This window comes from Tetrahymena thermophila, assembly GCF_000189635.1.
Source record: "Tetrahymena thermophila SB210 genomic scaffold scf_8254550, whole genome shotgun sequence".
Taxonomy (NCBI): Eukaryota; Ciliophora; class Oligohymenophorea; order Hymenostomatida; family Tetrahymenidae; genus Tetrahymena; species Tetrahymena thermophila.
The window spans coordinates 134,110-157,723 of record NW_002476321.1 but is presented as its reverse complement, the minus strand read 5'-3'; the positions used below and the strand labels follow the sequence as shown (position 1 = coordinate 157,723).

Genomic DNA, 23,614 nt, shown 5'->3' with positions numbered 1-23,614 from the left:
GTCAAAAATACCCCTATGGGATAGACTTCTTATTTTACCATATATACTATTTTCTTTCATTAAATTACATTTAAATTTTAAAGTAAGTGGCATTTTAACTCATAACCAAATGTTTCTAGTAACAAGAAATTCTACTTTAAAATAAAAAAATTTTAAACAAAATTATTTAAATTTAATGAAATGCAAATTATTTTAATTTAATCAAAGTATTAATTTTTTAAAAATGAATAATTATAAAATTTATTTAGATTATTTTTCCTTTATTTAATAGTCAAAATTGATTTTAATTTAGATTTGACTTTTATTTAATAAATTAGATAAATATAAATGGTACTACAGCTGGCTTAGAAGAAAATTAATGGTACACAATAGAGGATTTGTTATATGGATTAATGTTACCTAGTGGTAATGATGCAGCAATTTGTCTAGCTGAAAATTTTGGATGCCTTTTATATTTTGAAAGTATTGGATAAAGTAAATTGTTTTCAGAAATACAAAGTGTTGATGTGAGAGATGACCAATATGTTTCTGATTATCAAAGATACTTTTTAAAAGAAATGAATAAAATTGCTATGTAATTTCTTTTGAGGTGCACTCAGTTTTCAAACCCTCATGGATTAGCAAATAAACTTAATAAATCTAACTGTAATGACTTAGCTAAACTCACTTATAAAGCTATGAAATGGAGATTGTTTCGAAAGATAGTTCAGACCAAGACTTACCTATCTAAATATAAAATTATAAATGACCAAACCTAAGATGTTACTTATGGCACTAATTTTTGGAAAAATACTAATAAGCTATTAGATTAAGGTTACTTAGGAGTAAAGACAGGTATTACAACTTCAGCTGGGTCATGCTTAAGCTCTTTTTATTCAAATTATGTTCCTTCATTATAAAAAAATATTTCAGTAATTGTAATTGTTTTAGGAGGATACAAATCTGATGATCGATTTGACGATACTTAGTCTATTATTGATTGGTATATTAAAACATTAGAGGAGTAGTAAAAGTCTAATAAAATTTGATTATATTATTATAAACATTTAAAAAAATTATAAGCATATCTTTGTAAATATATATATTCTTTATTTAATTTTAATATCAAAAAACAGTTCATGGTACCTTTTAGTAATTATTTTTTTAGAATAAAAACTAATAAATCAAAAATTTTTATAAAAAATGGTTAAAAATAATTTCAAAGTAAGGTTAAATATTTGAAAAAGAGTTTATGGGAAATAATTGCTTTAAAAATGTTAAGATAAATTTTGCAAAAATAATTTGAGGAACTTTGTAAAAAAAAAATAAATAAAAAATTAAATTAAGGGTAGATTAATTAAATAATACAAAAAATATTCTGAAAAAGCTTTTCAAATGACTGTAACAAAGAAAGTGGAATAATGATTTAATTATTAATAGTACATGCCACTAAACCATACAATAAATAAATAAATAAGAGTAGACTGAATATTTTAATATTTGGTTATAAACAGATAGCATGTAAACAAATAAATAAATAAATATTAAATTTCAGAAAACGCTTTTTTTATAATTTTTTGGTAAATAAAATAATTTTTATTGAAAATGAAATGCTATTTTTAAGGCTATGCTTAAAATTAACATTAAAAAAATATTGTGATTGATTAAAATTCATTTTGCTTTACTCGCAATTTAAAAATCAAAACTGAAGTAAGTTAAGCTTTAAGGCTGTAAATTATTTAAATTACTAGGGTAATTAAACAAAGCGTAATCAATAACTTTCCTTTTTTTCAAGGATTAGTTGTATCATTTAACCAAGGGTGGGTTATTATTTAAAGTGTATTAAATCTTTCTGATGGGTTATGACATAGCATATTTTCTAGTAAATCTTTTAAATGTTCAATTCCATAATTTTACTGCCTTTCTTTTTCTTCCTTTTCAAACTCATTTAAGATGTCTTTAAAGTTCATCCAAAATGATACGTAAGAGCTTTTATTGTCAAGGTACTAAAATATTTCATCTTCAAAAAATGCTCCTTCTTGAGTCTTATAAGGCAAAACGCTAAAGATCATTACGAATATACTCATACCAAAGGCAAAAACATCAGTTTTAACTTCATCTATATAACAATTATTCAATATGTTTGTGAGTATTTTTTTATTATTAATTGCAACATTGTTATTAACTATTTGTATGAGCTCTGGCGCCATGTACTCCCTGCATCTATACTTCCATTTATTATATAAATCTGAAGAATAAATTAAAGTTTTTTCTATCTATTTTGCATATCCAAAATCTGCTAGTTTAAAAAGATTTTTATCAAACATTATTATATTTTCTGGTTTAATATCATTGTGAGATACATGTAATTCAGTGTGGAGATAATGCAAGGCTAGAGCTACTTGTTTGGCACAATTCCTTACTTCATTTAAATCATAATTCTTCAACTAGGTATGGTCTTACCTAAAAGTACGATCATACATATCACAAAGACCTTTTTCTAATGTAAAATAGCAGCTCTTACTTTCACTTTTCAGTTCACTTGTGAGCTTAATAATATGAGGATGAGAAATTTAAGATAGAAAATAATACTCATTCTCCAGTAAGTAGCATTATTTTGTATGGCAATCTAACTATTTATGAACCATTTCCTTCAAAAAGCAAGTTATTTATTCTGCATTTTAGAGTTAATTATTTTAAAAAGAAGTTTAAATTTGTTATGTTTCTTATAGAATTAATTATTGCTAGTTATCATTAACAGATGTCTTAGAATTTAGTATTTTCTTTTGTAGGATTTTTTATATTTTTGAGTCTTATTACTTTTAAAAGATAGTATTTTACGAATAATCGTAGGATATATTTAACATATTTCAGCAAAATAAATGCTTGTTAGTTAGATGATAATTAATTATTATAGAATTAAAATAATGGTAGGTAGGTATGTATGTATGAAAATTTTTAGTTTATTTATATTTAAATTAAATTTTTTCTACTAATTAATTGTTTTTTTTAGTATTTTATTGATTTAATTTGATTATTAATATTATTCTTACTTTTATTATTAAATTGTGCAGTAAAAATTAATAGAATCAAATTAATCATTTAATTATGAAAAGTGTGTAATTAATTCTTTAGAAATTAATCATTTGTCGTAATTTTACTGATAAATAACACAAAATTTACTTTATATAACATTTTTTAATAAAATAGACAATATTTTGATTGGTATTAAAATATTAGTTATACTTAAATATCACCAAAATTTCTTTCTCAAAAAATATTAATCATTAAAAATCTAACAAACTATTTACTTTATTTGTTTAAAATTTCTAAAAATAAACTAAAATATTACAATTTTATTTAATTTAAGAATTAGTTTTAATTAGAGATAATTTATCTGTAAAAATATTTTAATTTTAGAAAATTTATTATTTAAATAATTTACTATAAATTTTTTAATATTTATTTTTAATTTAAATAAAAATTAATAAACAAATTTTTTTAGATTATATAAAATTTTAACTTAAAAATAAATTTAATAAATATTTAATTATAATCAAAGAATTATTATAAAATATTGAATAGCAAAATCAATCTAAAGTGAATTAGATTTTTTTATTAAACTTCTTTTGTAAACATACAGAAAATCAAATAAAACAGGTGCCTTAGAATTATAAATTTATTAAAACTAACAAATATTATCTATTTATATTTTAATGAAGAATAATATTTTTTTAAAATAAAAATAAAAATCTAAGTTAAATTAAATTAAATAGAGTTTTCGATATTATAAATTTTTAATATTTATTTTTAATTGAAATAAAAATAAATAAACACATTTTTTTATGCTCAACTTTCAGCTTTAGAAATAAGGATAATCTTAATATGTATTATGGGAGGAATATGAAACTATGCTGCTTGATCTATTAAATTTTAATGAAAAATTAAAGAGTATTTTTTAGATTATATAAAATTTTAACTTAAAAATAAATTTAATAAAAATAAAATATTTAATTAAAATCAAAGAATAATTAAAAAATATTGAATAGCAAAATCAATCTAAAGTGAATTAGATTTTTTTTTTATTAAGCTTCTTTTGTAAACATACAGAAAATTAAATAGTACAGGTACCTTAGAATTATAAATTTATTAAAACTAACAAATATTATCAATTTATATTTTAATGACGAATAATATTTTTTAAAAATCAAAATAAAAGTTTGGGTTAAAATCTATTAAATAGATTTTTCGATATATTGTTGATCAATCATTTTTAAATTTAACAAATCTAAATTAAATTTAAGCATTATTTAAATACAATGAATATATTTCTAAATTCGATAAATTGAAAGTAACAAAAATTAGTTCATTAATATTGTATCTTAAATTATAGATAACTATTGTAACTAAGTTAAAAAGAGTTGACGAAGTTTTTATGTTACCAGTAAATAATTTGATTTTATGGGATAGATAATTCTATTTTGATATTCATTTATTTAATTCATGTTTTATTAAAATCCAAAACATTTCACATTTGAGTATTTCTTGATTAAGTTTTAATAATATTAAGTAAAACAAAAAATTGTAAGATTAACTTATACTAAAGATAAATAAATTGCTTATCTTTTTTAATCTATCTTAGTACTAATAACATAAAAACAATTATACTTGAATTATGAATTTTTCAGGCTTAAGTGAAGAAGAAATCCAACAAATTTAATAGGTAAGCAGATATTTGCCTAAGCCATTTATTTATTTAAACTTTTTTTATTTTAATGTAGAAACAATTAGCGATTATATAGAATTCTGCTGCTAAAAGAAGTGAAAAAGATGTTTAGCTTTTAATGTATGCAACAGAAAACATTTCATTTTTTAAAAGCTATAGTAATGATCCTTCCTTTAAATATATTCATAAGTAATGTTGTATGAGCATGGAATATGAATTCGTTAAAAAAGGTGACTGGGTTTTTGAAATAGGTAACATCGTTTTTATATAAGAATAGTTTTAAATGTTTTTTATATTTAGATAGTATAGGAGAGAAATTTTATCTCATCTTAAAAGGATCTGTATCTGTATGGATCTATCCACCTGGAGAGGCTATCAAAAATAAGGATAATCTTATTTAAGCAAAATAATTAAGATACGGAGAGAGTTTCGGTGAGCTCTCATTGATCAGTAAAAAACCTAGACTTGCATCTATTAAAGCAGACGAAGATTGTCACTTTGCAATACTTGAAGCTCAACCCTTTAAGTAGATTTTATAGGATTCTGAAAATGAAAAACTTTTAAAAGAAATGGGTTTTTTTGCTGATTTACCTCTATTCCAAACTTGGAATTTCAATCTAATAAAACAAATATATTTGAATTCCATAAAAAAATAGTATAAAAGAGGAGAGAGAGTATTTAGCTAGGGAGATAATCCTGATAAAATTTTCATTGTCAGCAGTGGATAGTATACTGTAATAAAAATAAATATGAAAGACTTATTAATAGATTTTTCATTAAAAAATATAGATATTTAAAGAAATTGGTATTGACTGTATAGGAGATGAAAAATACATCATGAAACCAGAAGATGAGCTATTTAAATAGCTCGAAGGAAATAATTTAAAATTGAATCGTCCTCCACAAAAAAAGCTCCATTAAGTAAATAAATTTTAATAGAAATATACATAGAACTTAATAATAAACTTTTTGGTCTATTTTATATTTTTGTTTATTTATATTTAAAATGAGATTAAAAAAAAGTAATATTCATCCATTATAAATAAATAAATAATTAGATTATTAATTTAGCAGCTCATGAGTTATTTGGAGAAGAAGATATTTTAAACAAAGAATCTCACAGAACATTTACTGTAGTTTGCTAAGAAGAAGGGCTTTTATTAGAAATAAGTAAAAATGATCTTATTTAAAGAATATGTTCTCAACGCTGCTCTCATGAATATCTATAAGAAAGACTGAAAATAAAATAAAATTTAATGAAAGAAAGACTAGAAGTTGTTACTGAACAGCTAAAAGTAAACACTTATAACAAATATGAAGATACCTTCTAAAAAATGATTGTGAAAAGCCCATTGAAATAAAAGATCAAAGATATGTTATACAATAATGAAGACTCTTTAAATAATGGTGGAATTTTTCATAGAAAATTTAATTAAGAAGAGCTTAAAAAATACAATAAAAAATTTGATGAAGAGCTAGAAAAAAGAAGATTGGAAGAATAAAAAAAGCCTGAATTTCTCAATTCCTCCGCAAAGCTTTTTATCCATAAGTTGTAATACTAATTTGACTCAAAGTTAGGATCTGATAAAAGAATGAAATAATTGAAAGATCATGTCAAACACAGCAGTGTAATTGAATTAATACCTGCCAATTTGGGAAGTGTTCCAACATTAAGAGAATTAAGAGAAGAATATGAAGAAGAGTTGCCTAAAGTTGTGAATAAAGCAACTCTAAATTATTTCATGAAAAAACTAAATAAAATTAAATAAAAATCTGCAAGCTAGGTGGAAGCTAATTTAATGAGCAATATCAAATCTTTGAATTAAATTCCTTAATAAATTGAAAATATTGATAAAAAACAATACAAAACCTTTTCAAATTTCAAAAGAAATCTTTTAGATGATTCTAATTTCAAAATAGAAGAAGAAACTTTAAAACTACCTAAAAAGTCTTTTGTTGAGCCTACTATCAAGTCTTTAAATTTTTTATAATGTATGTAAGATGATTAAAGCCTATCTAAAAATACCTCTAGAGATTCAATTACAGAGAAGAGTGAACAAAATTTATTTTTAACTGATAACAAGAGTGTAAAAGACCAAAAATAAAATTAAGCCTAAGAATAAAGTTTTCTTGTAAATAGATAAATTAAACAATTCAATTAATATTCCAAATAACATCAAAATATAATTAAACTCTTAAATGAGACTTAAGCCTAATAACCAGATATTTAGCAATCAGACAATTCATAAAGAAATTCACGAAAACTATCTGCATAATCAATAATCTTAGATGATGACAGTCAAAAAATACTTTTCAATTAATAACTTGATTATGCTCATATTGCAAAAGTTAGAGCAACAAAATCCTCTTCTTAATTATAAAGAGCTAAAAAAACCTAATTTTAATTTAATCTGAGACCTAATTTTAGCTTTAAAAAAAATTAATATTTTTTAAGTTCAGCTTAATCTACAAGAAATAAAAACTCTGATAATAATTTAATACATACTATATCCTACTAAACCCCATCTTTGATCAATTAAAACATAAGTAATTCACCACTTTAATTACCTATTAAAAATAACTCACTAAAAATCACAGAAGAATTACAAAAATCTACATAAAAGGAATAGCTTAAAGATAACTCTTCTATCTTTCAGTAAAAAGATAGTAAAAAATTCCAATTAAATTCTTTTTCTACTAAATTTTTATAAAATAAATAATAAATTCAATCAGATAATAATTTAAATTAAAAACCTATTACTAACTTTATAATTACTAACTCAAACAAAAAAATACAAAATAATCTTTCTACTAGCCCAAACAAAAAGAAAAGAATAATTTATATTTGAAATAATTAATTAATTAATTAAATAACTAATTATTTATCATATATTAATAATGTTACTACATTTACTTGCACTGTGCTAAAAATTATTTTAATATAAATAATCATTTTTTATTTCTTTTAAAAAAATCTAATTCATTAAAAAAATAGTAAAATTTAATAAATAGCTAAAAATACTTTCCAGCATATTATTTGATATGAAAAAAATACAAAAAAAGCTAAATAAATACTTTAAAATTAAATAAAATGTTAAATAAAATTCTTTTAAACTTTATTACATATATACTGTAAATCTTCATTAGGGGAACGGATGAGTGGTAGGTTTAATAAAATGTAAATTCAACTAGCTTCTCCATTTATATGGAGAAAATATACTTTTGTACTTGTATTAATTTATCAAGATTTAAGGTATTTGGCGCGCGCCTAAAAAAATTATATCAGAATTATTAGGCATAATATATTTGGATTTCTAAATGATATGAGATTGAGTGGTATTTAATCAAAAGCGTGAAATTTTACAAGGAAATTATTCCAATTCTTTTAATAAAATTTTACTAATTTTCATCTAATTTAAGACAGGAGCAGGAGCTTCTTAAAAAATCATAAGAATAATTTATTTTTATAAAATAGTATCTTAAAATTAAAGATATCTAACTTAAATTAAAAAATTGGCTTTTAAAAACTGAAATATTATTAAAAATGGATATTCCTTTAAGAGATTAACTAATAATTGCACTTTAACAAAATAAAAATTCAGTGTAATTTTTGAGTATTTTTAATTCTATTCCTAAATAAGATTTGATTGAAATGCTATCAGACATTTTACTTCATGAATAATCGTTTCCAGCAGCGATAGTTATGTTTGACATTATCGAACTATTAGATGATTTTTAAAAAAAGCTATAATGTGAAGTAATCTTTCTAAAATTGATGTCAAACTTTAAAGAATGCAAATAAGATAACATACAAACTCATGCTGAAATTATAGGAGCCCTATTGAGAAGATTTAATAAACATTTATCAATAACATAACAAGATTTGTTTTCATTTCTACTTGCTTAGTAAAGAGAAAAATAGATTAAAGGATTAATTTTAATTAAAGAAATAACAAGTCTTAGACAGGGATTCAAATATTTAGTCTCTAATTCTGATTATTTATCCATATTATTATATAAAGCAGGATAAGCTAATATACATTTCGAAATAGAGTTAATAGATGCCTTAATAAATAAATGGGAGAAAAGTAAATAGAATGATAAGATTAAATCTGTTAAATAAAAATAAAAAGATGATTTTGATATAAATTTGTTACTAACTTGCTGCTTGATTTAATCACAGAAAGCTATGAATAATAAATAAAAAAAGATGGTATATCCCCTAGTAATAACATAGATTAACGCAGATAAATACCTCGAAGAAGATAAATACTTATTATATCATTATCTGTATTTCCTAAAGAGCTGTGACAAAAATTTTATTTAGAAAAGAGAGAAATTTGTATTCTAAAAGTTAAATAAATTATTAAAAATGTTTGAAATAGAATAATTTAATATAACAAGAGAAGACATTGAAATCTAAGGAAATAGTTCTGAAGAGAAAAAATAGGAATTTTAATTATATTAATCTAATATAAATAACTCTATTAATTTGTTTCTGATATTTGCAAATGAGGTTATTTAGAATAAATTTACTAAAACATTTATTCCAGAAATGGTTAATTGCATGTTTTCATTATGCGAACACTTAGATATAAAAAGCAAAGAAAGTTAAGTTAACACTTAATTATTAGATTTTAAATGGATAGTAGAGTACATAACTTTATCTGAGAAAAAATTATTAATTAATGAAATAGTTTTCTAAAAAATATAAAATAACATAAAAGCTGTTGGAGAAGGAAATCTTAATAAAGAAATTTCTAATCAAGTCGATTACTCGCAAGAAGAAGTTAGGGTATTAATAGGAACATATAATATGTTATTTTTCTGGATTTTTAATAATTTAAGCTATATTCGTTAAATTGAGTCAATTTTTTGCAAATTTTTGGGATGCCACTTAAAAAATCCATATCTTAAGTATAATGCTATCAAATGCTTATATTCATTATTTGAATAAGCTTTTTATTTAATATGTTATAATCATGAATACTTTATGGAAAATTTAATTGATATATTTTAAAATATAAAAGATTTTTCTAGCAACAACTCTTAATTAGTAGTTTAAATTTTTGAAATTATATTCTAAAAATATAATAAAAACGCCTCCTTTTTGCTGTAGTATGTCCCAAGAGTATATTAAATATGTTTGGAAATTTATCCATTAATTTGCCAGGATAATTCTTGTTCAGATTGTTTTTAGAATATCGAATCTATTATTTGTAGTATTCTTTAAATTGATGAAGTAGAGTATTATATTTCAAAATATTTATAACTCTCTAAAGAAACATTTTTAAGATACTCAAATACTGAGTTAGATTAAAGTCTAAAAACCTTGAGTTAAAACCAGGAATTTAGTCAATAAGATTTCAATTTATCTTGTTTGAGTGGTTTAGCTAATATGGTTTTAAAGTCTTAATGCTTCAAAGATGAAGATTTAGTAGCTAATATAAAGAGTTTACTTAGAACTTTTGCTAATCAAATATATTAAGGAAAGTATGATAACTTTATGAAAATAAGAGCATAAATTTATGATTTTATCTAAAATATAAAATTAAAGTTACTAAATGATAATAGCTTTATTGATGAGTTATTTTTAAAACTGTTTCCTAGATTAATAACTGATTTAGATATAAATACAAATTTTATTGTAAAAAAAAAAAATATAGACTCAGAGCATGAACAAGAGGACTAGGAAGAGGAAGAACATGATTAATTAGAGTTTGTCGTACTTGACATACCATTAGTTAATTATAAACTTAAATCTATATAACTGTTAGGACATTTTATAAATTAATGCCCTAAAATTGTTATAGAGAATAAAAAATTTGAAATTATGACTAAAATAATGAAAACTTTAATGAATGAAAGAGAAGAATATACAGTGATTCATTTCAATTTCAAAAATTTAGCAAAAATGTTTAAATGTGTGAGAAGCTATTATCTTCAATATTTACCAGATTTATATCTAAACAATAATGAAGCTGTATCTGAAGAAAATAAGTTTTTATCTGAAGAAGCCAAAGTTGAATATGCTCCTTTATTTGATTTTATGCTAGAATAAATCTGTTCAATTGAATAGCTTAACTATGAATCAGAAATCGAAGATCTAAGTTATTTAATATACAAAATTTTAAAATGTACTGATAATCCTACAAAAAGAACATTCTTCTAACAAATATTTCAAGCAATCAAATATTTTATGAAAAAAACAAAGCATATTTTAAATACTTAAATTATTGAGTGGAGTTTGGCTGGATTAAAATTAATATATAAGGCATTTCCTAGTTAGCTACAAAATAATTTTTTACCAATTTGGAAATCTTTGGTTTCATCATTAAATTAGCAAAAAGCTCCTCTAAATGACTCAGACGAGGATAGTAATGATTATAATGGAGATAATGATGGTGACCATAGCTATTCATCAGAATAGTAAATGGAAATATAAGAAAATTCAGAATAGTTAGAATAGGGGTCAATAAATGGGAGTGATAATTCATATATAAGTTTAGAAGAAGATGAAGAAGGAGTAAATTAAATTAGTAATGAAGAAAGTCAAAGTCAATCAAACTTATAAAATGAAGAAAATAAAACTTAAGATCAGTACATTTTTAAAATGTTAAAAATTGACATTACAAAAATAGATATATAATTAGTATCTGAAATAATAGGTAGTGTTGCTAGTTTTGTGAAATATGATAAATGTGTCTATCCTATCATCTCTGATTTGATAAATGAAATAATACTAAATAAAAAGTATATTAAGATAGAGATGGTTTAAAGAAATACTTTTTATTATTTAAATAAAATTACTAGATACTGTTTTGATAGTATTTAGCCTGATTTATTTAAAAAGTTTTATGAAATAGTTAAAAATACTGCTGAATCTTATCAAGGATACACTGATTTAAATAAAAAAGATATAATTGAAAATATTTATATAACATATGCTTTCATGACTGTCAAATTAGTAGAGAACAAACTACCTTTAGAATATACAAAAAGTGATTATAATTGTTTTAATAAGCTTTTTTCTTTGGTCCCTTTTGAAGGAGATTATACTGAAATGTAAAGAGTTATTAAAATATGTAATTTTTTGTTGGAAAAAAATTCTTCAATTATTGAATAAAATTTGTACAATATTACATTGTCTGTCATATATATAATTTATGACCCTTCAAAATATCATGTCAAAAGTTCAAAGGAGCAGTTTTATTCTGAATTTTATGATAAAATAGTGGTTAAATTCCCATAAGCTAAATCTATTGCTAAGAGTATTATTGATTTAAATAAGGGTAATGTTTTTAATTAAAAATAATAAATACTATCAAAATTAAAAATTATTTGATAAATTTGCTTGTTTGTTTGTTTGTTTGCTTGTTTCACTAACTAATTTATAATATAATTTTAGGATTATTTTTTTTATTTAAAAATTATTTAAATTCTCTTCAATTAAAATTATAAACTTTATTTTTCATTTTGATATTAATTAAAAAAAATAGTTTTTTATTGCAAATATCAATCAAAGAATTGAGTAAAAAAATTATTTATATATTGAGAAGTTTATTAAAAACCACTAAAAAATAAAAATGTATCTTTAATCATTTATTTCTGATTTTTATAAATTTAATTTATTAAATTCAAGAATAAGATCAAATTAATTTCTCTTATTTTAAAAACTTAAATAATTTTATTAATTAATTAAGAATATGTAAAAGTTTTTTATGTAAATTTTTTCTATCAAAAATAATTAAAAACTGTTAATTTTTCAATGCTTTTAAACTTTAATTTCAAAATCATATAAATAAAATTCAAGCTTTAAAGTTTTATTTTAGTACTCTAAATAATTAAAATATAATTTAGTTAATTAGCAATCTTTCTTTATGTTCAATCATAATAGCCTCCATGAAGATTTCTTAAGTGATTATAACATTCATCAGCTGTATTAAATGGAATCATGCATTTTTTATGCCAACATATTGCTTTATGACAATTTCTGCATTCAACCTTATTACAACCATCTATTTTCATAAGAATAGCACCACAAGCTTTATTAGGACAATATCTAGTTTAATTATTTTATAATAAATACATAATTAAATATTAATTTCAATAATTGAAATAATCATTAAAAAAATAAATTAAATTTTAATTTATTTTGTTTTAATTAGAAACTCTTCATATATTAAATAATTTTTACTTATATAATTAAAATTTTACCTTGCATCGGCTTCAAGCATATAATTTTTAAATAGGATATCTATTCCTAGCTAAGCTTCACTGCATGTTAAACCCGGGTGATTTGGTTTTTTACATGGAATACAATAAAATACATTACATATTGGGCATCTATATTTCTGTTAATGAGGATCATAAATATACACACAATTAGGGGTAAAGCAAAATTATGCTGAAGAACCATTTTCTGAAACATATTTATTTAAAGAGAGATTAGTTAGTTTCTACCATTACTATTCACTAAGTAAACGGACTAGATCTTATATGACCATTTCTTATAAGCACTTAGGGCATTTTAGAGGAAATTATTATATATTTGATAAGCAGTCTATTAAATACAAGTTTATACACGGTTAACAAAATTTATGTCTGCATGCCTAATAAAATTAAAATTAAAATTTTGTTATAAACTTAAGAACACAGTTAAAAAAGCTATGCTTATAAATAAGAGTTAAATTTTTACTTGCAACCTATAGGCGACATCCATATCCATTAGACAAATTTCACATTGAGGTGATTGAAATTTCAACTAATTCTTATCACTTTACTTTTCTCCTTTTATATTATTTTGCTCTTTCATTTTGGATAAATTTTACATCATAAATGAAAATTCTTCTCTAAATTTATTGATATTCTACTCTATGCCCTCAACAACAAGTTATCGCTTAGCTTTATTCAAGTAAATTTAATCTATAGAAAATTCTTATTTGATATCTTCAAAGACAAGTAATTTAGAAGCAGCTTTAAATTCCTCTTCATTCAGTTAAATAATGAGTTTTGAATTCATTCCAAGCATATTTTCTATTTTCTATTGAAGCTAACTTAATTACTCCTCATTTAAACCATAGACATATATTATATAATTTCCTTCAGTTGTTACCTATCCACTTACTTTAATATAGCAATTGAAGAGGGTATTCATATCGTTTATGAATAGTTTTCCTTCAGGAGATTACAATTTATTTATACTATACTTTTCTTTTTAAATTATTATCTAGCCTCCTTCAATATAGGTAATAAGTTTCTATTTAAAAGCTTAGAATAAATTAATATCTTTAGCCTTTATTCTTATGACCTCAAACCTTTAACCAACTTCGCTTTCTTAAGCTAAAAATGACACTTTGCATTTTTTTTGCTGAATTGCTAAATTAATTTTCTAGTCCTAAATTAATTATAAATTTTATTTATAAAATATTTTTTGATTATTAAATTTACATTTTCTAGGGCATGCTTAATGTAATTTCTTATAGAGCTATCTATCTGATGGGTATAGTAATAAAAGGGTGATATAAAGCATTTAGTACAACCAATTACATTTTAAGTTTCATGGTATTTCTCAACTACTTTTTTAATATCAGATTCAAGTAAGAGTTGTACTTTTGCTGATTTTTTGGATGTCTCAGCATAGCTATTTAAGTTTAACAACTAACAATTAGGAGTAATATTATTTTTAATGATATATTTAACAAAATTTTCTTGTTTTAAATGATCAGGCTTTTTCTCTCTGTTAATTTAAATTTTAGTAGGCTGTAGCTTACATTTTTTAACTAGATATTCCATCCAATCTACTTCATTGTTAAAGTTTACTCCTCCTTTACAATATTTATATTAAATTGTGGTATTGTCTTTTCTGCTGAAGCTTTTTTCCTTTGAAAGAATTTCCCAAGCTTCTTAACATTTTATTTAATCTTCATATTCTATTAAAGCAGGTCCTTCACATTTTAAATTATACCACTTTATACGTACTCCTATGCACTCATCCGTAAACTTCATTCCGTCAATCATCTAACAATAAAAAAATATGATTATTAAATTGCTTATCATTAAATTTATTATTATACTTATTTATTTTTTAAGTTATTTTAAATTTTTTTAATCTTTATAATATTATTATCCATTTCAGTTTCATCAAAAACATCAATAAAAAAGTTAACATCACTCTAATCTTCTACTGAAATAATATAACAAATTCCTCTTTAACTATTTTATTGCAAACTAATTTCGTCTTTTGGCTTATCAACTGGTTTTATGCTAATAATATCACTATATTCATTAATCCACTCACTTAGCTTTTCCATACTCATACTAACTGGAACGTTATCAATCTAAAATGTGAAGCATTCGTGATTTTTAATAATCCTCTCGATAATACCTCCTATTTTTATTTTTGAATAAATATTATAAAATAAAAGGTAAGTAAAAATTATTGTCATCTGAAAATAAATTTAAAATATTGTATTTTATTTTATTTTATTTAAAAAAATAATAAATTTTTAATGTAAAAATAAAAAACAAATTAAAGGTTAAAGATTTTTAGAGAAATTTCGCCATTTGATTATTCCCAAATTGTCAAATTGTGTATTTTATTTAATTTATTGATGTGCATTAAATGTTTTGTTTTTAATTATTTTAATTTGAGTTATTAAAATATTTAATTTAATTTTATTAAAATACTGGCTTTACGATATTATAATATATTTTTTATTATTTTTATTAAATATTTTGATATTCTAAATATATTTTTAAATAAATTAATACTAAATTACCTTTCTTTAAGCACAACTTAGCATTATTATAATAGTCAAATTCTATTTTTTCATTAATAAGCGAATTTTTAGAGGAATTGAGGATTAGTTCAAATGCTTCAATTTTCTACTCTGGAGTATATTGTTCATCATTCTTGCAAATTATATTACAAACAGTTATTGAATCGAAAATAGGATCTGCTTTAACTATGCAATTATACTACTCTTGAAAAGCATTTATTAATTCTCCTGAATTTACCCAAATAGTATCAAAGAGAAGAGTGCTTATATCGAAGTATTGTTTTCTTTTTATAATTTTAATGATAAAATTTAAGTATTAAAATAAAAATTTACATTTATTCTACTTTAAAGTTTTCAATATATTAAATAATTTTTTGTCTTAATTAATCTGGTATTTCTTAAACATCAACTTTAGTGTAATCTTAAATGAAAATTTCTTCTCCTATTTAAAGCATATAGTGAACTATGATCAAAGTAGGATATTCTGAATATATTTTGAGTGGACTCTGAATCGAAACTTTTAAATATTCACCAGTTTCTACATTCACATAACCCTTTTGCTTATTTCTGAAAAAAAAAATTTAAAAAATGAGAATTTTTAAAATAAAAATTCACCCTGAAAAGACAAATAGAGATTATGGGAATGCTTAGATATACTTTTATATGAGAGATGATATAGGTTCACAAGGGATGCTGATAATATTTGATATTAATGTATTTAAGAACTATTTTTGACACACAATTTGTTATTTTGATTTCTTTTCATCTGCTAATATTTAATTTCTAAAATTTGTAATTGTATATATATTTCCATCTTTAGACCAAATGTGATTTTATAAAAGAGAAAATACTATATTTTTCTCTGCGTCAAAAGACTCTTTATTGATTATTGATTAATTGATTTAAACCAAACTTCTAAGGAAAGTATCTTCTTAGTGCAGATAATTCTTTTAATACAAATCAGAAGATAAAATTTCTTATTCATGAGTAAAATGTAAGTCTCTTTTTTCTTAATTTTCTGAATCTAATCTCAAAAAATGGTTTTGTGATGGAAAAAAATGATCATCTAACTTATATTTTTTGCATAAGTATTTATACAAATTTCCTTCTTTAAGCATCAAAATGGATAAGTCATCAGTATTACTTCTAAATAGATTTTATTTCTAGTAAACTCTTATTAATTAGCAAGGATAATTTTAGGATAAATAAGATTATCTTCTTAGAGCTTCGTTCTTAGAAATAAAAACGATTTATTCTTGATAAGAATCAAATTTATTTGAAAAAAAAGTGTGCTGCTGCATTCCGAAATCAATCGCCATATAACAGTTATCTACAATGTCATTTTAATTTTTAAGAAGATTTAATTGACTTACTATGTATATGTTTGAGTGATCTTGCTATCTTAAAGAAGATTTATCAATTTCTTCGCAATAAATATTCATTTTTTAAATTAAAATTGAATTAACTTGTAATTATTTTCTAATCTTGTAGGAGTGGAAACTGTCTATAGAGAAAATTATAACATTAAATTTGTTGAACTTATTCATTTGCCTTATCTTTCTTTCCATTTAAATAATATCTTCTTCTATTTTTTAAAAGTCTAATTCATACTTGACAACTTATAAATTTATATAACTATTGAAATCATTCAAATAGTAAATATTGTTGTTAATTGTTGAAAATTAGAATGATTTTATCAAGTAATCCGCGTAGCAACTATACTTAAAGCAATAAATTATTACTTTGTTTAATTAAATCTAATTCTTTAACATTAAAGACAATAAGAATAATATCTTAGCTCCTACCTCCTCTGACTTCATGTCAATTATTAACTTTTTAAATAAATAAAAGTAAAATTCATTTTAAATCCAATTTATAAAATTAAAATAATTTATTTCAAATTAATTTTTATTCAATCAAAAAACAAAAAATATTGATGATAATTTATGCTTAAAATGCTGGAAATAAACAATTTAGAGTTAAAATGATTACATTCTAATTCTTAGAGTGAAGAATATTATCAATCTGCTCTAAAGATATATTTTTTTCATTTAAAACCTTAAAGCTGCTTAACTAACCTTTAAATAATTCTAGCTGAGATAATGGATAGACATCAAGAATTAAATAAAATTTAGAACTACATTAAATAAATTCTTAAAGGCTAATTTTTAACTGATCCTAAATTTTCTCGCTAGTTTTTTGTTAATGAATCTTGTAGTAGTAATCTTACAAGGTCTCCTGGGACTGTAGCAGTGTTTTTTAACTCATACTTGGTAATTTTGCTATTAGAATAAATTTATATTAGTTGTGTTTTTTATAATAATAAATAAAAAAGTAGATACTTTTAAGAATATCTTTTTTTGACCAAATAACAATCACAAAAGAATATATTATAAGCCACTTTACAAAAGAATTTTTTATTAAATAATTAGCAAAAAATAACAAAATATAAATAAGTGTTATTCATAAATTAAGTTAAAATAGTTTTTTTAGTAAAATATTAACCCAATAAATAAATCCCTACTTTTTTTTGGATAAAAATATTACTTATAAACAAAAAATATATTACTCTGTAAAAATGTAAAAAGATCATTTTATATTACATTTTTATTTTATTTTATCTAATATTAAATATATATTTAAGTGCATTCTCTTTTTGTATTTTTTGTAAGCATAATTCATTCTTCAAATTTTATAAAGAGAGTTTTCATTAGATAATATAATTAGATGTTATAAATAAGAGAAATTATTTTTATTTTTAAGATTTATATTTTTGTAATATAAAACTATACTTTTCTTTTATTAATTAATATTTTATAATCAATCAGTCAATATTTAAATTAATTATTTTTCATATCTTAGTCCTCAATTAATAATTAAAATTTAAAGAAATTCATTTTATATCAAATTTATTATATTAATTTAATTAATATTTAACAACATCTTATTTTTATTTAAAATATTAAATACAATAAACATCTTTTAAATAAATTTTAAATTTAATATAAAAAACAATTATGATAGATAAATAATTTATTTATTTATTAGAAAAATACTGTTTTCATTTGAATTATTATAAAGAAAGAAGTAGTATTATTTAGTTTTTTTTAAATAATACTTAGATTATAATAAATTATTTGTCACAATCAATCAAATAAGAATAGTAGAAATAACAGAGATGCATATAATAAATTAGAAGTGATTTAATTTCAATCAAAAAATTAATAAAAAAACTTGAAAGAAACAAAATGAATAAACTAATACTTATAGGTATTTATCTATATTTAAATATTTTTACAATAAGTGCTTAATTTGATGGAGCAAGGACAGTGCTTTCTTTAGATCTTTTAAATAAAGTAAAAGATGAAACATACGATGAATTATTTTCAAACTAAAAGTTATCATTTATCATATAACCTTATGAATTAAATGGATTAGCTCGGCTAACAGACACTATAGTAGATATTTCAATCAGAAAGGAAGACATTTAGGTTTAAGGTGATAAAAATTAGCTTGGATTGTTAGTTTAAAGGGCTGATATCTAACTTTCTGCTAATTTAAACGTAGCTTCCTTTAGCTAGAGTCTTAGAATATCTCCTAGCTGCTCTTTTTACCTCCTTTTTTCATTTTATAAAAATGAGGGTAACTAACTTTTACTAGAAAAAATTGATATAGAAGAATTTTATTTGAGTGAAGAAGGAATAAGCTTACCTTTTTACTTCAAGAGCAGTAAGTAATATATTACTAAGCTTTTGTAGTTAGAAATCAAAAACTACTTATAAAGCCATTATATAACTCGTATAGTTGATAATATCAATTAAAAATTAATAGAGATAAACTCTATTGTAGTTATCCCTAACACTCATGTTAAGACTTAAATGAATTTTTAAATTCCAGTAATAAATAAATCATTACTAGCTTTAGAAACAAATTTTTAGTTTTCAGGTGATTAAAATTTGATTAATAAAAGCTAACCCCAATAGCAATCAAAGCTTTTTGAATAGATTGCGTTATTTGAGAACTTTTAGTCAGATTTTACTCTTTAGATTAGTTAAATTTGCATTCAAAATTTAATGGAATCGTTATTTTATCACAAGGATCTTAACTAAGAAGTTAAGTTATCACTAAGTTATTAGAATTAAAAGATATTAAATTTAAATTTATTTTTCCTTGGAATATCAAATCATCTTTTTGAAGACCAATAAATAATTGTCAGCATTACATCAACATCTCCCCCAAAAATAAATCTGATTAAAAACTCTCACATCCAGTTATTTTCAGAACAACTAATAGATTTCAAAGTGAATTTAGAAGGACATGATATTAGTCTGTTCAAATTAAAAACAAATATCAACTTAAAAATATCCCTAAAGTTAGATAAAAAGAATAACATTTCTTTCGCACTTGAGGACTTTAAATTTGAAGACTTTTAATTTTTTGTAAATGAAAAAGAAAAATCATCAATAAAAATTATTTAACCAATAATTGAGTATGAGCTTGGAAATATTTTGAAAAATAAATTATCTAACTAATAAATTATAGTTTCTAACTAATTCTTTAACTTGTAAAATGCTTAATTACAAGTAAATGAAGATTAAATATAAGTATAAGGGAATATATCATTCCAAAAAATAGCATAAATGTGATAAATATAAGTAGAAATAAACTATAATTTATTCGATATTGCAAATAAATAAATAAATAAATAAATAAATAAATAAATAAATAATCTTATTTTTGCTTTTATGTTTTTTTAAAATGTATTCTTCCATTAAATTTATTAAATGAAGGAGTGAAGAAAAATTAAAATATTCAAATTTTTATTCTGTGTGCTTAAAAATATTTATTTTAAAAATAAAAATTAAATTATAAAAAATTTTGGTTGTTTGAAAGTATTAGAAAAAAAACCCAAAGAAATTTGCTATTAAATTTTTTATTTTGTTTTAATTATTTAAAGATTTTTTGATGAAAAAATTTGTTTTAACTTAAAATAAATATTATTTATTTATTTATGAAATTAACCTGCTTGATAATATATGATTAATTTTTTTATTGTTAGACAATAATTATTTTAATAGTTTTTGGTTTGGTTTAAATTGTTTTTTTATATATTTATTTTTCTCTTACATTTTTTTACTGTAGATAGATTTTACTGACTGATTTTAAACGAAAATAATGAAATTATAAAAGAAATTTTCATAGCATCTTGTTTAAATTTTATAGTAGATGAATAAATTTGATTTAATTCATCTAAAATAATAAAAAATTCTAAGTAAAAATATTGTTTAACATAGTTAAATTTTACTCAATTTTTAAATATTTATTGAGATAAAAATTCTTTTAAAATATTTTTTTTCAAATACTGCTGAATTTTCTGTATGCCTAATTATATTTATAATTATAAATATATTGATATCAGACTGGTCTGTATGATAATACTTGTTTGAAAGAGTAATGAAAAATCGATATTTATTTGTCTAATCTAACTAATTAATTTAAACTAGCTATATGTCAGGTTAAATACCACAGAAACCTAAATAATTACGGGGAGAGTCGATTTGATAAAAAGAAATAATCTATGTTACATATTAATTATTTCTTAAACGACTGTATGGTTTAAAATATAAGTTTACACTATCCCTTCTAATAAATAACAACTATCTCTAAATACAGATTGATAATTATTTGCAGATAATAAAAGAGAAAATATCAAGCTTTTAATTCACTTCTTTTGTATAAAAAAATAAAAGTGTAGTATTTTACTATGACTATTAAAAGTATTACCTAATATGTAATGTAAAATAGAATTTCTATCATCATTATATTTGAAAAACTAAAAATAAACCCTGCTTGAATGTTGTAATTAATAGATTTTTTTCTTCTTATTTTTTAAATTTATCCTAAGAAATTTTATTCTTTTTTTTTAAATTATAAAAATAATTATCCCATCATTTTAAACTTCCTAAAATTTTTTTTGATGAATTAATAATTGCGTAGAGCTATGTCTGAAAAAAAAATACTATCTTACGCTTTTGATTATTATTTGTACTATAAATTTTTTGTAAATTTCCTAAAAATTCTTTTGCTATTATGAATTTAATAAGGTTTTGTTCTATAAATTCTAAAAGCATTCAATTGGTTAGTTTTTTAGTAAAAGAAAAACAGAATTTTCATAGAATTTTTTAAAATTCAAAAAGACTAGTAATGATAATTTTAAATATATCATAATAATCCATTATTTAGAAGGTGAATCATTATAACCAGGCAAGAAAAATAAAGATAATATTTTTATAAGTAAATATAGTTGAAGAATTTTTAGATTTGATACATTCAATTTGTGTTTTTTAATTCTCTCTACAAATTATTAGTTTTGATCAAATAAAATCAAAGTTCTTTCTTTATCATCAAAAATAGTACAAACTTAATTATTTTGAGATTATCCTATTAATTTTTAATTTTTCTGAATTAGTTATTTTCTATTAGAATGAGGTACATTCAAATTGATTGCAATAACATTAAATTAAATTCTAAAAATAGAAAATTAAATTAAGTTCAGCTATTAAATAAACAAAAAATGCCTATCTAAAAAAAAGAAATAATCTCAAATATTAAGGTAAGCAAATTTATGTTAATCTGGAGAATCAGATTTTAAGTAAAAATATCGGTAGTAAACATTTATTGAATTAAAAAATATTAATAAAATCTTATTTAGACATGTTTAAGTTATTATGAAATTAAAACCTATACTTTTAATAAAATTTAAAATAAGTAATTTCGTTATGTGTTGATTTCTTTAATTTATTTTTTTATTCATTTAAATAGCCAAAAATGCTTTTCCTATCTAAAAATATTTAACTTAGAGGTAAATTTTTATAGTTAGAAACTTATATTTCTTTATCATAACCGCTTGCGTGGCTTTAAACCAAATGAAAAAAATATGAAATAAAATTCTTTTTTTTTTTGTTATTAGTAGGGAAAAATAACAGAATTTTTATTATATGTTATAAGGTAAATTTATAAATATAATTTATAATACATTCTTGTAATACATTAATTTATTTAATCCTTCTTACAATAATTATACAGTATTGTATATTTTTCTAAAAACTCTAGTCTGATTGATTATACACAGAGGTATAGTAAATCAATCACAAATATAATTTTAAAATTTATATAATTGTTTGTAACATTAAATTTAGGTGCTGAAAGTATATTTTTAGGTTTTTTAATCACAAAAATAGTATTATAGTTTTAAACAACTCAAACAAATAAATTATTTAAATTTTATTAACTCTCATTTACCATTGGAGTATAAATCTGTTTATAATTATAATATGCTTTTAGATTCCTAATTTACTTTCATAAAGTAGGTATTTACTTAATATATTTTTAAATTAATAATTTTTAATATATTTGAGTATTTTTGTATAAATATTTATAGATAAACCAAAAAAAACTATATTATTATACATTATTCAACAAGCGATATCAAAAATATTTCAAAATTTTTATATGAATATCTCAGTTCCTTATCGTTTTTAATGGCACAAAATCATATATGTTTTGCATAAATCTCTTAATTAATTTTATAAAATTAATTAGAGGGTAGGAGATTTTAAACTGAGTTAGAGTGAGTATTAACTAAAATAGCTATCCAGTTTAACTAATTTGGGTAGTATATATATTACTATTTATTTGATTAAAATTTATGTGAAAATTCATAATAAGAAAATATATCGTATTATTGAAAATTCAATTTTTATTATTTGGAAAATCTAAACTAAGTGTTTAGCATTTTTAAAAAATTTTATCTAAGTAAAATAAGAAATAGATTTGCTTTGATGAAAATTTTGATAAATATTATATTAAAAATACAGATTTTGAATAAAAAAAACTTTTCTTACAAAGAGTGAGTAAGTAACTTAGTAGTGTTTTTCTATACAGAATTTAATTAAAAAGATACTTCCCACAATAATTCCTGTACAAGTAAATTACTAGTAATAGGGATAATTTTAATTCAGATTTTTAGAAGAAAGATTAAATTAAAAATCCTAATATGAAAATTATATTTTTGTTTTACAGCTGTCATCCTTTTTTCAAAATAAAGAAATTACACAAGCACATTTTT

At 21.3% G+C, this 23,614-nt stretch overlaps 7 protein-coding genes across 7 annotated transcripts in view; 4 read left to right on the top strand and 3 right to left on the bottom strand. All coding sequences in view use genetic code 6, as the record gives it.

The window, feature by feature from the left end:
* The window catches only part of TTHERM_00923230 (D-alanyl-D-alanine carboxypeptidase family protein), a gene marked incomplete at both ends in the record, with an annotated part of 2,111 nt that extends 1,083 nt beyond the window's left edge, over positions 1–1,028 (top strand). The window contains one exon of the mRNA XM_001021203.3: positions 318–1,028. Within this exon, the coding sequence (XP_001021203.3) occupies positions 318–1,028 (711 nt within the window). The remainder of the gene's footprint in view (positions 1–317) is intronic.
* A 741-nt stretch (positions 1,029–1,769) lies between these two features.
* TTHERM_00923220 (kinase domain protein) lies at positions 1,770–2,462 on the bottom strand (the record flags this gene model as incomplete). The annotated part of the gene is made up of 1 exon (XM_001021202.2): positions 1,770–2,462. The coding sequence occupies one exon, from the start codon at positions 2,460–2,462 to the stop codon at positions 1,770–1,772; it is 693 nt and encodes a 230-aa protein (XP_001021202.2).
* A 2,192-nt stretch (positions 2,463–4,654) lies between these two features.
* On the top strand, positions 4,655–7,554 carry TTHERM_00923210 (cyclic nucleotide-binding domain protein; the record flags this gene model as incomplete). The annotated part of the gene is made up of 5 exons (XM_001021201.1): positions 4,655–4,702; positions 4,761–4,956; positions 5,006–5,439; positions 5,495–5,626; positions 5,764–7,554. 5 exons carry the CDS (start codon positions 4,655–4,657, stop codon positions 7,552–7,554), a joined length of 2,601 nt encoding a protein of 866 aa, XP_001021201.1.
* A 1,122-nt stretch (positions 7,555–8,676) lies between these two features.
* Positions 8,677–9,615, bottom strand: TTHERM_000923209 (transmembrane protein, putative; the record flags this gene model as incomplete). The annotated part of the gene is made up of 1 exon (XM_012798907.1): positions 8,677–9,615. The coding sequence occupies one exon, from the start codon at positions 9,613–9,615 to the stop codon at positions 8,677–8,679; it is 939 nt and encodes a 312-aa protein (XP_012654361.1).
* A 488-nt stretch (positions 9,616–10,103) lies between these two features.
* Positions 10,104–12,236, top strand: TTHERM_00923200 (hypothetical protein; the record flags this gene model as incomplete). Its single annotated transcript, XM_001021200.3, has 2 exons — positions 10,104–11,997; positions 12,205–12,236. The coding sequence occupies 2 exons, from the start codon at positions 10,104–10,106 to the stop codon at positions 12,234–12,236; spliced, it is 1,926 nt and encodes a 641-aa protein (XP_001021200.2).
* A 224-nt stretch (positions 12,237–12,460) lies between these two features.
* Positions 12,461–17,882, bottom strand: TTHERM_00923190 (IBR domain protein). Its single transcript, XM_001021199.2, has 10 exons — positions 17,829–17,882; positions 17,479–17,768; positions 16,102–17,318; positions 15,820–16,053; positions 15,487–15,770; positions 14,782–15,095; positions 14,156–14,725; positions 13,404–14,102; positions 12,923–13,317; positions 12,461–12,767 (listed from the first exon to the last, which is right to left on the bottom strand). The coding sequence occupies exons 2-10, from the start codon at positions 17,752–17,754 to the stop codon at positions 12,590–12,592; spliced, it is 4,167 nt and encodes a 1,388-aa protein (XP_001021199.2). The 5' UTR covers positions 17,755–17,768; positions 17,829–17,882; the 3' UTR covers positions 12,461–12,589.
* Positions 17,883–18,734: 852 nt separating this feature from the next.
* TTHERM_00923180 (hypothetical protein) lies at positions 18,735–20,132 on the top strand (the record flags this gene model as incomplete). The annotated part of the gene is made up of 1 exon (XM_001021198.3): positions 18,735–20,132. The coding sequence occupies one exon, from the start codon at positions 18,735–18,737 to the stop codon at positions 20,130–20,132; it is 1,398 nt and encodes a 465-aa protein (XP_001021198.1).
* Between the last annotated feature and the right edge of the window lie 3,482 nt (positions 20,133–23,614).